We start from the raw sequence: 13,292 nt of genomic DNA on the forward strand, positions 1-13,292 counted from the left end.
AAAGTTGCCTTAAGCTAAGGCCCCACATTACGGAAACGCAGATTTTTCTGTTGCCGATTTTGCTGCGGTTTTTTGAGCCAAAGTCAAGAGTGGATTGAAAAGGAATGGAAAATGTATAGGAAGTGCTTATACTTCTCCCTTCTCTTAAATCTACTTCTGACATTGGCTCAAAAAGCTGCAGCAAAATCTGCAACAAAAAAGCTGCGTTTCCGCAACGTGGGGCCTCAGCCTCAGGGCCCCTTCACACGGTGTTTACGCTCCGTGTATTCTGTACATTTTACATTTTAAAATAAACAAAATGAGCGGAGCGTATACAGAATACAGCGTAAACTTCATGTAAAGGGGCCCTTACAGTTGCTATGGAACAAAAAATAGTGACAGTGCGCATATCCTTCAGCTTTCTGAATATTGTTTAAGGATAATTTTTAGCCGTAAAAATTTAAATAAAATGCTTTGTCCATAATGTCCATAAATTCCTCCATTTTGTATCATTATAGGTCATAATTATGACATTTAACCATGAAAGTCTTATACAGCTATGAACCAGACAGAATACAATGAAGTTAACAAAAAGAGAAAAAAAAACATGTATTTTTGATTCGTTACATTACTTTACAGATTCAACATGGGTTTGGTGCAATATTAACAGCTCAGAAAAAAATGAAATTAAAACTTGCACCAAGATATTTATATGTATTGCAAAACTGTGTTTTTAACAGTATGTCTTTACCACTGAGAAGCATGAAGATGGCAATATGGGCACACAGTTATGACAGCTGGGTCACTACAATAGAATTTCTCTAGCACAAATCCCACATTTCCATCCTGCACAGAGTACCATAGCTGCCTTCCAGAACCATTTGTCGTCGTATATCCTGAAAAGAACTTTTCCCTTTTCTTGTTTATCTATGTGATACATTTTGCTCTAGTAAATCACACTGTGATAACAGATAAAATCCTATCTTTGGTTGCTTTGTTTTCTGTGTTGGCGATATGGTCCTGTGGGATATTTTGAGACTTGTGGTACCTTCATGAAGAAACACTGCAATTAAGACGTATGGTTAAAATAAATGCATACAGAATGGCATTACTGTGTGATATGTTTGTCCTTGCAAGTTGAAGGTTCATGCGAAAAGTTTTGTTGAACTGTGCAAAGGAAAGCACATAAGTAGTAAGGTGATGTTACATAGTTCCCTTTCCTCAGCTTAGGTATGTTCTTCTAGAGCGGCCTTAGTTCTGAAGTAGTAATCTTCATGTTTAAGCCGCATTAAAGGACCCATTAGCTGTCTGATTCAGACATAACTTAAGTCTGCGCCTTTTGCAAACTCCTCATAGGCACAGCATTGAGGTATGAGTTCCCACTGAGCAGTTTGGCAGACCATACATTTGTAGCAAGTGTGCTGTGTACAACAAGACAGAATTGATCTTTCTTCTGTTGAGTCAAAGCATTCAGCAAAGACAAAGTCATGTTCGTTTTTATTGCCATGCTCAATATTGCCACAGAGTCCTTGTGGCTTCTCAGTGTCCACTGAGGGTGAAAGTAACTTGGCGATAAAATGCCTCTGTAAGTTTTGTTTGTAAACAAGAGACTTCTGGCTGTAGGGTATAGTGATGTCTAATGCCCTTGGCTTCTTTCTAAGTCAATATTGGTGAAGGGCGTGAAAGTTATTGATCAAGGACTGATATCAAGAGTATTGTGCACACATTTCATTGTTCTATGGGAATACTGGGGTTAATCCAGTATTGCAGGTCATGTTATCCTTTCCAGGCAGTCTTCTGTCATTAAAAGTGTGCATGTTAATTACAGCGTCACTCTTGACCATGACAGGTGGCTGGGGTTTATGTTTGACACGCCGCTGGCAGGTGAGAGATAATCGGATCTCATCGGCCATTGTGCTGCAAAAGGAACGCTGAAGAAGGAAAGGCATAAGAATCAATGTCAACATTCTATTATTATGAATATTCATATGACATGGCAAGATTTTGCTTAAAATACAACATAAATATCTACTCCATGACCGTATAGTTTATGCTGATCAAACGTTGGTGCGCCTTTTGGATACAGGGAAAATTCCTTTGTGACAACTTACTAATAAAACACACTATCACCTAAGAGACAAGACAGATACTATAAAATTTCTACAAAGGGGAAAATTCATTAATAATTTAATACACTTTTGTGGCATAAGTAAATGTCGTAAACAGCACTTACGTCAAATGTGTCACAAGTACGTTTTTTTAAATTTCTTTTGACACTTTCCAAAAAATATGACATAACAAGGGTGTGCTGTGGTCAGGAACATCACTCCCATTAGAATCATTATCATTTAAGACAGTTTTCTGGGTACTAGCTTGTGAAGATTTTATTAAGGCTAAGCCCCCACATTGCGGAAATGAAGCTTTTTTTGTTGCAGATTTTGTTGCAGTTTTTTGAACCAAAGCCAAGAATGGCTACAAAAGAAATGGGGAATATATAGGAAGTTCTTGTACTTCTACATTTTCCTCAATCCACTCCTGGCTTTGGCTCAAAAACACAGCAAAATTTGCGACAACAAAAAAACTGTGTTTCTGCAACATGGGGCTTTAGCCTAAGGTGCAATGCCCACCTGAGGGAGCACCTGATCTATGACAAGGCCTGCACCTTGTCATAAATCAGCCCAAACCAGAAGAGCCATTAAAAACTCTGTTTAAAATATCAGTCTTCATAAATCTCACCAATATCTTTCGAGAATCTAGAATATTAACAGCTACAAAAAAATACTAATGATATAAGTGAAAAAGTAGAAATTCACCACTAATTGAAATGTAATTTTAGACCCCAAATTAAAACAAAATACTTGCAATTACCATAATAGAAAGAGTAACTCACAAATGTAAAACTTTACATTCAAGTAATATTGAACTAATTAAAACCAAAAAAGCAAAAATGGGAAAAGCTGGTCTTTGGTTTTTGTACATGTCCCTAATAAAACTGTGCAGAAAAAATTCAAGAGCTATAAAAAAAAAAGTTCTATGTTTCATGAAACAAAAGAAACAAAAATTGAGTGAGCAAACATATAGTGAATAAACCGGTGTGTATAATAACTGCAAATGTTAACTAGTTATTAAGGTTTCCTGTGACCACATCTATGTGTACAGTCGATAGTGAATACGGTAAATTTTCTTTTAAAATATCTGATTTTTAGACTCTTTCTACCGTATTTTATTTCCTTTTTTATTCAGATATACCTGATAAGGGCACGAATAACACCATCTTTACTCTTTTTTGGACTTTATGTTATTAAACTGATACAAGCACATGGAAAACAATTTATGTCGTCTTTGCAAAGTAACAAATCACAATTGAAAAAAAAAAAACTGACCTGTTCTCGCTCGGCTGTCTTCCTCAGCTTGTATATAAACTCTGCCACTGCTACCACTACTGAGAGTATCAGCCCTGCTGCTAATACAATAAAGATGCCACCCATATTTTGGATGCCCAGTGCACTGGCCTCCTTATTTTTTTCCTCTGGGCAGCCACCAGCTCTCCACCACCTTTCTTTCATTTTATGAATTTCATCAGCTTCCTGTAGTTGTAGGATAGCAATGCTGATCCTGTCTCGGTATGGGGAACCTTTAAAAAGAAGAAATATAAATAGCTTAATTTATGGTCTAGATATCCACCAAAATCTAACATTAGAGCCACATGCATATAACAAAGCTAAAACTTGTATGATAGAAAACAGCATCTCTGTGTATCTGTGGTTATGTATCATGGAGTAGTGCACACTCTATGTTCCACCATATGCACATATATTTTGCCCATAGACCAATTGTTCTACAGGAGCAAACATCTATAACATGAAAAGCAATACAACAAATTGTCCTATCCTCTAAAAAACTCTACTTTAGCCCAAGGCCTCACGTAGCGTCCCGCAGCAAAAAAGCTGAGGGAAATCTCAGCGTGTCTGCAACATCTATTTTCCCGCACTGTGGGGATGGGATTCACTAGAATCCAATCCACCACATAGTTACTGTAAAATGCCGATTTTTTTTTTTCCATTTACACCATGTGGGACCTGGGTCTTAAAGGAATTGTATGAAAAATGAAAGTTAGCCCCTATATTGGTAAGGGAATAACTACTATGTGGGTGTATGATCACTGGGACCTCTACCAATTGCAAGAATAATAGACCCAAGTTCCTTCATTTGAAGAAGACCTTTCTTGTCCTCGGGCACACATGGTTTTATATACCGCTAGAAAGCCGACAGTGGAAAGAGATATCATTGCATTTCACTGTCAGAAGGGCGTTCCTGACAGTCTACCTGTGAACGTCCCTCCTGACAGTACCGTCCGTAGCCCTGTACTATCAGAGGGGGCATTCTTTAAAGCCCAGCCATGACGCTAAGCTGTGAGGAACTACTCCCCCTCCTAACATTACTCGGCCAAAGACTAGTACTGGGGGGGGGGGCGGTCCCTGCGGCTAGGTGATAAGGAAAGCCTTCTCTGACAATATAGTGCTAAGGACAGTACAGTCAGGAGGGGAATTCCCAGGTACACTGTGAGGAACGCCCTTCTGACAGTGAAGAGGTATTGCTAAATGCACTGATATCTCTTCCCCTGGGGCACATAATGGGAAAGCCGGCAGTGTGCTGAATTCAGCACACGTTCGACTTTCTAGCACATGAAAGGTCCACTTTAAATAGAGTAGCTGCTCCATGAATAAGAGGCAATAAGAAGTAAAATATTGTAATATCTCTGTTTGAGCAGCTTTGCATTTCAACACAGATGCATGACTATTAATATGAACTAAACCACCCAAATTATTGAATTTCTTCCACAATGAAGGAATTATCAATCTTATTAAGTTTTTAGACTATGAGGCTAAGGCCCTATGTAGCAGGAAAAGACTGCAGCGGAAACACATCTCGTTATTTTTCCGCAGTGCTTTTTGTGTTTTCCTCTGCAGACTTTTTGCTCCAATTAAACCTATAAGGAAAACATCAGCATTTCCATGGGTATAATTGACGTGATGTGATTTTCAGAAATTCAAGAGTTTTTGAAATAGCGTCATTTCATCTGTGGAGTTTTTTCTGCAATGTGTGCATGGAATTAGCCAGAATCCCATCCACTTTGCAAGTACTTTAAAATGCAACATTTTCGCAACATGAGGCCCCAGTCTTACAATTTATATTTTTTTCACAATATCTACAATACTATCAAGTTAATATTGCATATCCCTCCAATAATCACACCATGGTCATGAGTAAAATGAACATGTATGTGGACAAGGCCAGTGAAAGCAATAATTATTAAGTCCTTACTTCCACAAGATGTTCTTAAAGTTACTTTTACATATTGTAGGAAATATAACAGGAGTAAGATTTTATTTTTGCCAAGTAGAAACTGTTACAATATGCTTCAGTTACTATATTTTTCCACCAACTGCTTCAGAGTGACGTAGATCCTTATCATTTCTAAGAATGTATCTAGTGTGAAAGGGATTTCTTCAAAGGTAGATGTTTGCTCCAAGGAAATAATCTTTCCTGCAGTCTATAAATTAAACAAGAGGCATACACCTCTAAAAACTACTTGTACGAACATGTGTTTGTCAAATTATTGTGCTTTTCTTACCCATGGGTGTCCCAATTCCATAACCCTTTGAGTCTATGAGACCTCCAATCTGTGTTAGATTGCAGTTTCTCTGTGTTATGTATTCAATAGCTGTTGATTCCATTAGCAGAGCGTAGTCGGAAGAGAGGACTCGCTGGATGCCTTCCTCGTTACTCTTAACAAGCGACGATGGCTTGCTGCTCATGAACGCCCACATCTTCTCAAAGGTCGAAATGTGAGATTTCTGCAGAGTAAACAAACAAGAGAGGAGTGTTGGGATTCATGCTGTTTATCACATAAGCACTTTTTGTTTCTCACTGTCAAATGGCAAAGAAGACTAAATTAGTGAATACTATTATAAAATTCTCTTTTTTCCCTCCGTTGTGAATCCTCCAGGGCTAGGAAAATTGATGGCAAACAATGATAGCACATACAGCCTTAAGGTCCCACGTTAGCACTTGTAAAGCTTTGCATGCAACATGGTTGTTTCCTGTTCCAATATACTGTATAGTTATTATTATACAGGAATTTAAAAAAGGCTAAGGCTCCACGTAGCTGGCTGCAGCCAAAAAGCGCTGCGGGAAAACTGTGATGGAAAAAGCATCAGGGTTTTTCACAGAAAGTTCACAGAGTTTTCTTCAGTGGACTTTCTCCTTCAATGACACTTATAGGGAAATCACCAGCGATTCCAGAGGTATAATTGACTTGCTGAGATTTCCAAAAACGTGACAGATTTGGAAATTGCAGCATTTCCGCAGTGTGTATTTTTCTGCAATGTGTGGATCAGATTTACGTCACATGGGGCCCCAGCCTAAAGTAGTTGTTGAAGAGGTTAATAAATTAATGTGGCACCAGGAAATGTAAGAAAAAAAAAAAAAAAGCAGTACTCGTCTTTTGCTGCTGCTTCACCAATGCCCTAGAGACCTCTGGTGGTCCCTTCCTGTCTTTGTTTTCTACATCCTCCACTTGACTACTGCACCCAGTCACTGTCCTCAGCAGTGATACTTGTGCATAATGCCTGTTACTGTTGAGGTTAGTGACTGCAGTGCTCATATGAATGTGAAGAAGTAACAAAGTGTACCTTCACACTGCATCATATCATAACAAAATCCTATCTTATCACAGAACAAAGACAGTTGAAAAATCTAATTAAAGTTTTTTAACCCATGTAAGTAGAAAAAACACCATAAGGGTCCATTCACACAGAGGAACATGGTGAGGAATTTGGTGTGGAATTTCAGCGCTGAAAAAAAAGCCTCCCATTTACTTCAATGGGTTCCTTTTTCTGCTAACAAAAGGTTGTGATATATCTCTACTGCAGCACCAGGTCCCCCTTTCAACACTTTGATCTCTATTGATATCTGTCAGTCCAAGTATCTAAGTATTCTACCCCCTCTATACCTTTAAGCTAAGGCCCCACATGGTATCCCAGAGCAAAAAAGCACTGTGGTTAAAACGCGGCGGCAATGCATCGTGGTTCTTCCCACAGCCCTTTGGTCAGGAAGTTTGCAGAGGTTTCCTCTGGGAACTTTCTGCTTCAATTATATATAATTATAAAATAAATTAATAAAAATAAATGATATATAAATTCCTTAGGTATAATTGACATGCCTCAAATTACAAAACTGCAACTGTTTTGGAAATCGCTACGTATTCATAGCACGTTATTTACCGCAAACTGGGGATGGGATTTGCTGTGACCGTACAACGATGCAGTAACTCTGTTTATTGAGATTTATTATTCAGTCTGTCAGACATACCTCCTATTCTGTCAAGAGGTCATTAACCCTTTAATAGAGATGAGCGAGTAGTATTCAATTGAGTAGGTATTTGAACAAATACTACGGTATTCTAAATACTCATACTCGTTCGAATACTATCGCTATTCGCAGTAAAGATTCGATTCAGAACCAGCGTTGATTGGCCGAATGCTATACAGTGTACAGCATTCGGCAAATCAACGCTGGTTCTGCCGGAGGCTCGTCTGTGAGGAGGCAGGGTCTAAGATCGGACCACAATGGAGACTGCTGTGGTCCGATCTTAGACACCACCTCCTCACAGACGAGCCTCCGGCAGAACCAGCATTAATTGGCCGAATGCTGTACTCTATATAGCATTTGGCCAATCAACGCTGGTCAATGCATTCCTATGAGAAAAAGTCAGCTCCCACATAAACGCAAGCTGCCACCTCTCCCGACTAGCAAGGACGAGCCTGCTGCAGAACCAGCGTTGATTGGCCGAATGCTATACAGTGTATAGCATTCGGCCAATCAATGCTGGTTCTGCAGGACGAGTAAGGGCCGATTCACATTAGTGCCTGCCTCCCATCCGGAAGGAGTCCGCAGGAGGACCCCCCCCCCAATGGAATATCAGCGCAACTGCAAGCGCTGTGCAGTTAAAGCGCACAGACCCCATAGACTATAATGGGGTCCGTGCGCTTTAACTGCACTTCGCTCCTCCTAAACACTCTCCTCCTGCTACTCGTGGACTTGGTGACTCTCCTTTAGTCGAATAGTGGTTTCCCCTGAAACGAGCATTTTTTCCCATAGACTATAATGAGATTCGATATTCGATTGAGTAGTCGAATATTGAGGCTCTACTTGAAACGAATATCGAATCTCAAATACTTCACTACTCACTCATCTGTACCCTTTAATAAAAAAGCAGCATTAGGTCAGTTTATAGGGAATAAGGGAGGTTGTTGACTGTAATGTAATTGAAAGAGCTACTGCCTGTCAGATGGACTAGGAAACCTTTTTCTTTTCTGTTTCTCAAATTTACTTAATCTCAAGCGAAAACACAATATTTCTATAACCGCTGTACTTCTTTACTCTGACTATTGCTATGTTCAGAATGTGGGGATAACGTCTATCCACACACCTGAGAAGGTGGTCTCTCCCTCCACAATCTGGTCTTTCAGCCTCTCACTTAAACCAAATCAATTCTCTCTATGCTGCGCTGATGACGTCCAAAGAGACAGAAACGGTGCCGTCCGTAGCTGAGAAATTGATTTGGTTATTACCTCGCATCATGCAGCAAAGGCTTCTGGGAGGTCGGGCATGTTGCTCAGGGTGCTTGCTATAGAGGGCAGCATAACAGAGGCACTGTCTCCCTGTTTACATCTTGGGAGACAGATTTGCATATCCTTCCTATGTTCAGAATGTCACTTTAACATTTAGTATTTAGTTAAAATTTTCTTTTTCAGTTTGTTATTATTTTTCCCACACATACGGACCTTAGTTATCAAAACCAGTTTCTTAAAATGCTCTGGTAAAATGGAATGATTGATAGAGCGCTATTATACTAGAGATTGTGTGATCCTGAGTGCCAACTGGATCTACCTATTCCCTTTTATTTATTCATTATAAAAAAAAAGTTATAAGATGTTTCATTATTATTTAAAGTTTTGCTTTAGGTTAGAAACACACTTTGGTCATTAGAATAGAACATCTGCATTATTAATATAGAAAATCACACGTGAGAAAACATATGAATGCTTTTCTAGGAATAGGTATAAACAGCGTTAATACACCCAACTGAGAAAATATATGTTCAAAGATGTTTTCTACCAAGTTCACATATCATAGATAGAATAGGACGAACCACTTGTTAATGAACCAGGTTCATCCCAAATACTCCAAATTGTTCTGTGTTTAACGTAATTGCACAAATGGCAATTTGTCTCGGACAAACAAAATGTTCCCTGCTACATGATTGTCCAGGAAATACCAAGGAGAGACGTGTGTAACAACAGCCAGCCACTCAGCCAATAGACAGACAGTGATAGGTGGAAACCTTACATTGCTGATGTCGTATGTAGAGATGAGCGAGTACTATTTGAAACGGCAGTTTCGAATAGCATGCTCCCATAGGAACTGGTCAACTGGCTGGTTTGTAACTGTAACTGACACTTGGCCAAGGTACTGCTGGTACAATTGTTGCTGTACCACTTAGTGGTTAGAGATGGGTGAACCACTTTGAAACGATCCGGGATTGTCTGATATTCCAATTTGATTGTTTTTTTAACTAAACCGAACAAATAGCAATTAGTCTCAGATGAACAAAAATGGCTATAAAAGTTTGTGCACTAGTGATCAGCCCTTACTGGCTGGAATAATGGACATGCAAATTCATATATGATCCATTGAATAGAAAACAAAGAAAGGAAATGGCAGGCACTACTATCTCCATATAAATTCAACTGCAGGGGGCCACACAGTGGCTCAGTGGTTAGCACTGCAGACTTGCAGTGCTGGGTCCTGGTGTTCAAATCCTGCCAAGGGCAAAAAACCATCTGCAAGGAGTTTGTATGTTCTCCCCGTGTTTGCATAGATTTCCATCCCATATTCCAAAAAGACATACTGATAGGGAAAAATGTACATTGTGAGCTCTATGTGGGGCTCACAATCTACATATAAAAGAAAAAAATTCAACTGCAATAGTCAAAGTATGAGGTACTTATCTGAAAGGTCATACCTGCTAGTTGAAATACAGGCACACACTCCGTAAAACAACAGGATATCCACATAAAATAAGAAACAAGAGCAGCACTCTTCTCCAAACATCACACTTTATTGCAACTCAATAAAAACAGTCATAGCCAAACCCAGAGCATACAGCAATGCGCCATTACGTGCACACTGCACTTCTACAGGCTGTGTACAGGACCTTCATAACAAGGCACCTCCGCATTCACCAATCAACTTAATATGGGCCTAAGCACGATGAGCGCATGTGCCATTGTCCTTGCAACCACTAAACAGCATTTAAACCAAAACATGTCATGCAAACAAATATAGTGCAGGAAGAAAATGACACTAAGATCAGAAGCTCTTTCTTTTCCAGTAAGTATATTAAAACACAAAACATTAATACTAATTAAATATATCTTTATGGAATCTCTATCTTGCTAAAGCAAGGGTTACTCTTCCCTCATTGCAGGATTATAATCCTATCTATACTCTGATATAATATTGAGGATGGTATAAACATAAACCAAAAAAGTACATATAATAAAACATATAATTATACAGCAAACCTAATTATATCTCTCTCCATCTGACTAAGACAATAATAACTCCCTATTATTGCAGGAACACACTCATGTATATCCTATCATTTAGTGATGATGTATTTATTAATAACTATAACATCAATGTACTTAAAAATACGCATGTGTACCAAGATGGCCCCTGCCAGCTCCCAATCCCCCTCCCTCAGCCATTGTCTCACCTCATCTGCCAGTGCCATAAGTGTCAGGAGGAGAAGAAGCAACAGCAGCAGCATCAACAGCCAGGCCTAGTACAATACCTGGATGAATCAGAAATGTTTCAGCTTGTAGTGCCAACCGGAACCAGATCAGACAACTGATATATAGCGCCTGCACCAGCAGGTACAGTCATACATAGAGTGCACCTATATTCCAGTAGATGATGCTGACTGCATGGATTTCTGGGTTGATAAGTTAGAGTAGTGGAAAGAGCTGGCCCAGATTTATCTTGTCCACCCTCAAGCAGTTTGTCAAAATGAATCAGGCATGGATCCGTGAGAATTTTCAAACACAAAATAGCACTGTCACCATCTCTCTATAATCTTCCATTTACTGTACTGATGCTACTCCTAAACAGCTACCACCACTGCCACCAATCAGGGAGAGGTGTCCTGCGGCCAGGTCCATCACATTACACCCTTCCACACTGCCACACATGTTGCCACCACTACCACCACTGCCACTACTCAAGCAGACATGTCCTGTGGCCTAGAATATCGTATTATGTCCTGCTGAGCTGTCATGTATTTTGCCAAAGCTGCCTACCACCAGTGACACCATTCAGGAAGATACCTCCTTTGGTCTAGTCCATCAAATTACAGCCTGCACCACCACCAAACGGTCCATCATTTTACGCCCTGTTGCATGAGTTCTTTCTTTAACTGAAAAAAAAAAAAAAAAAACAATAAAAAAAACCTAATGCTAACGCTAACACAAAATGGATCAGGCATAACTGATCCAGTTTTTTGCAAAAACGGATGCACTTTTGCCACAGGTATAGAAAAGTTTCCCAGGATTGCATAACATAATGTATAATGCTTATTCTCACTACCAATCTACACTTACTGGAAACAGCGATCTCTTTTATCATGTAAGTGCACCTTGTGCCTTACGTCACATGGAATAAATAATTGAACTTGCTGTTCATACTTCACAAATGTAGTAAATGCCCCTAATTGATCTTGACAATTGCCTGGGTTTTATCCTGCATCGCCATAGCAGTTAGACAGTGACTGCTGGGTGTAAGGGGTTAATGCTTTTTCAGCATGTTCTATTTAATTAAACCTAAAAGATATTTTAATGCAGGAATAGCAATGCTCATGCCAGCGCCTTCCCTCCGCCTGATGCATGGCTTTGCTGGATATTCATTGCTGTGCATTTTAATTTTCTTTTCTGGAAAAAGTCTCTGAGGGCAGTGGGTCAATAGGTTTATAGACTTCATTTGATCTCACACTACATTTCTCATAATAACAGTCTGATAGTCATCATCTATGTATAAAGCAATACACTGAGTACCAAAAGGCCATCTTTAACCAAAACTGAAATCATTGTCACATTATTATTTTAAGAGTTAGCAGATGTGATTTTATTTGTTCTGCTTGCAAACAGTGCATGTATTTAGGAAAAAAAATCTAAAATGCTATCCCCAAAATGATGGCTGTCTAGTCAGACCTAAAGCCATGGTAGCATTGTGGTTTTGGCTTCAATCTGATCAGGACTAGAGATGAGCGAACACCGTTCGATCAAATAGGTATTCGATCGAAAATCAGGCCGTTCGAGGTATTCGATTCCAATCGAATACCACGCGGCAAACGCAGTAAAAATTTGTATCCCCTCCCACCTTACCTGGCACGTTTTTTGCACCAATAACAGTGCAGGGGAGGTGGGACAGGAACTACGACAACGTAGGCATTGAAAAAAATTGAAAAAACTCATTAGCTGCCGAAAACATGTGACCTCCGATTTATAAGAATAATCAGTGCCATCATCGTCACATTTGTGGTGAGAGATAGGGAGAGAAAGAGATCTGCTGAGGGCTAGATATCGTCTAGTAGGCAGGGAAAAATGGAAGAAAAACATCAGCTCTTTTCAGAGCAATACACTGCAGGGAGAGGAGTCGAGCTTTCCACGGGGTGTCTCCCCAAATCAGGGATACAGAGCAATTAGGTCCGGCTATATACGCTCAACCCAGCTTTGTAGGCAGTGTCCCCCCCAAACAGCTAACAGGGATACAGAGCAATTCAGTCCAGTTAAATACGCTGAACCCATCTTTGCAGGTGGTGTCCCCCCCAAAAAGGGATACAGAGCAATTCAGTCCAGCTATATACGCTCAACCCAGCTTTGCTGGCGGTGTCCCCCAAAACAGGGATACAGAGCAATTAGGTCCAGCTATATACGCTCAACCCAGCTTTGCAGGCGGTGTCCCCCCAAAACAGGGATACAGAGCAATTCAGTCTGGCTATATACGCTCAACCCAGCTTTGCAGGCGGTGTCCCCCAAAACAGGGATACAGAGCAATTAGGTCCAGCTAAATACGCTTAACCAAGCTTTACAGGCGGTGTCCCCCCATATACCTAACAGGGATACAGAGCATTAAGTCCAGCTGTATACGCTCAACCCAGCTTTCCTCAGTGTATAGACCATAAAAAA

The 13,292-nt window shown here is 39.9% G+C and overlaps 1 protein-coding gene across 1 annotated transcript in view; it reads right to left on the bottom strand.

The window, feature by feature from the left end:
* Positions 1-565: 565 nt before the first annotated feature.
* GRIK3 (glutamate ionotropic receptor kainate type subunit 3) overlaps positions 566-13,292 on the bottom strand; it is a 494,196-nt gene continuing 481,469 nt past the window's right edge. Inside the window, exons 14-16 of the mRNA XM_075264498.1 lie at positions 5,615-5,837; positions 3,363-3,613; positions 566-1,910 (exon numbers count right to left, since the gene is read on the bottom strand). Of these exons, the coding sequence (XP_075120599.1) occupies positions 1,716-1,910; positions 3,363-3,613; positions 5,615-5,837 (669 nt within the window). The 3' untranslated portion in view covers positions 566-1,715. The remainder of the gene's footprint in view (positions 1,911-3,362; positions 3,614-5,614; positions 5,838-13,292) is intronic.

Source organism: Leptodactylus fuscus, chromosome 2 (genome assembly GCF_031893055.1).
Source record: "Leptodactylus fuscus isolate aLepFus1 chromosome 2, aLepFus1.hap2, whole genome shotgun sequence".
Taxonomy (NCBI): domain Eukaryota; kingdom Metazoa; phylum Chordata; class Amphibia; order Anura; family Leptodactylidae; genus Leptodactylus; species Leptodactylus fuscus.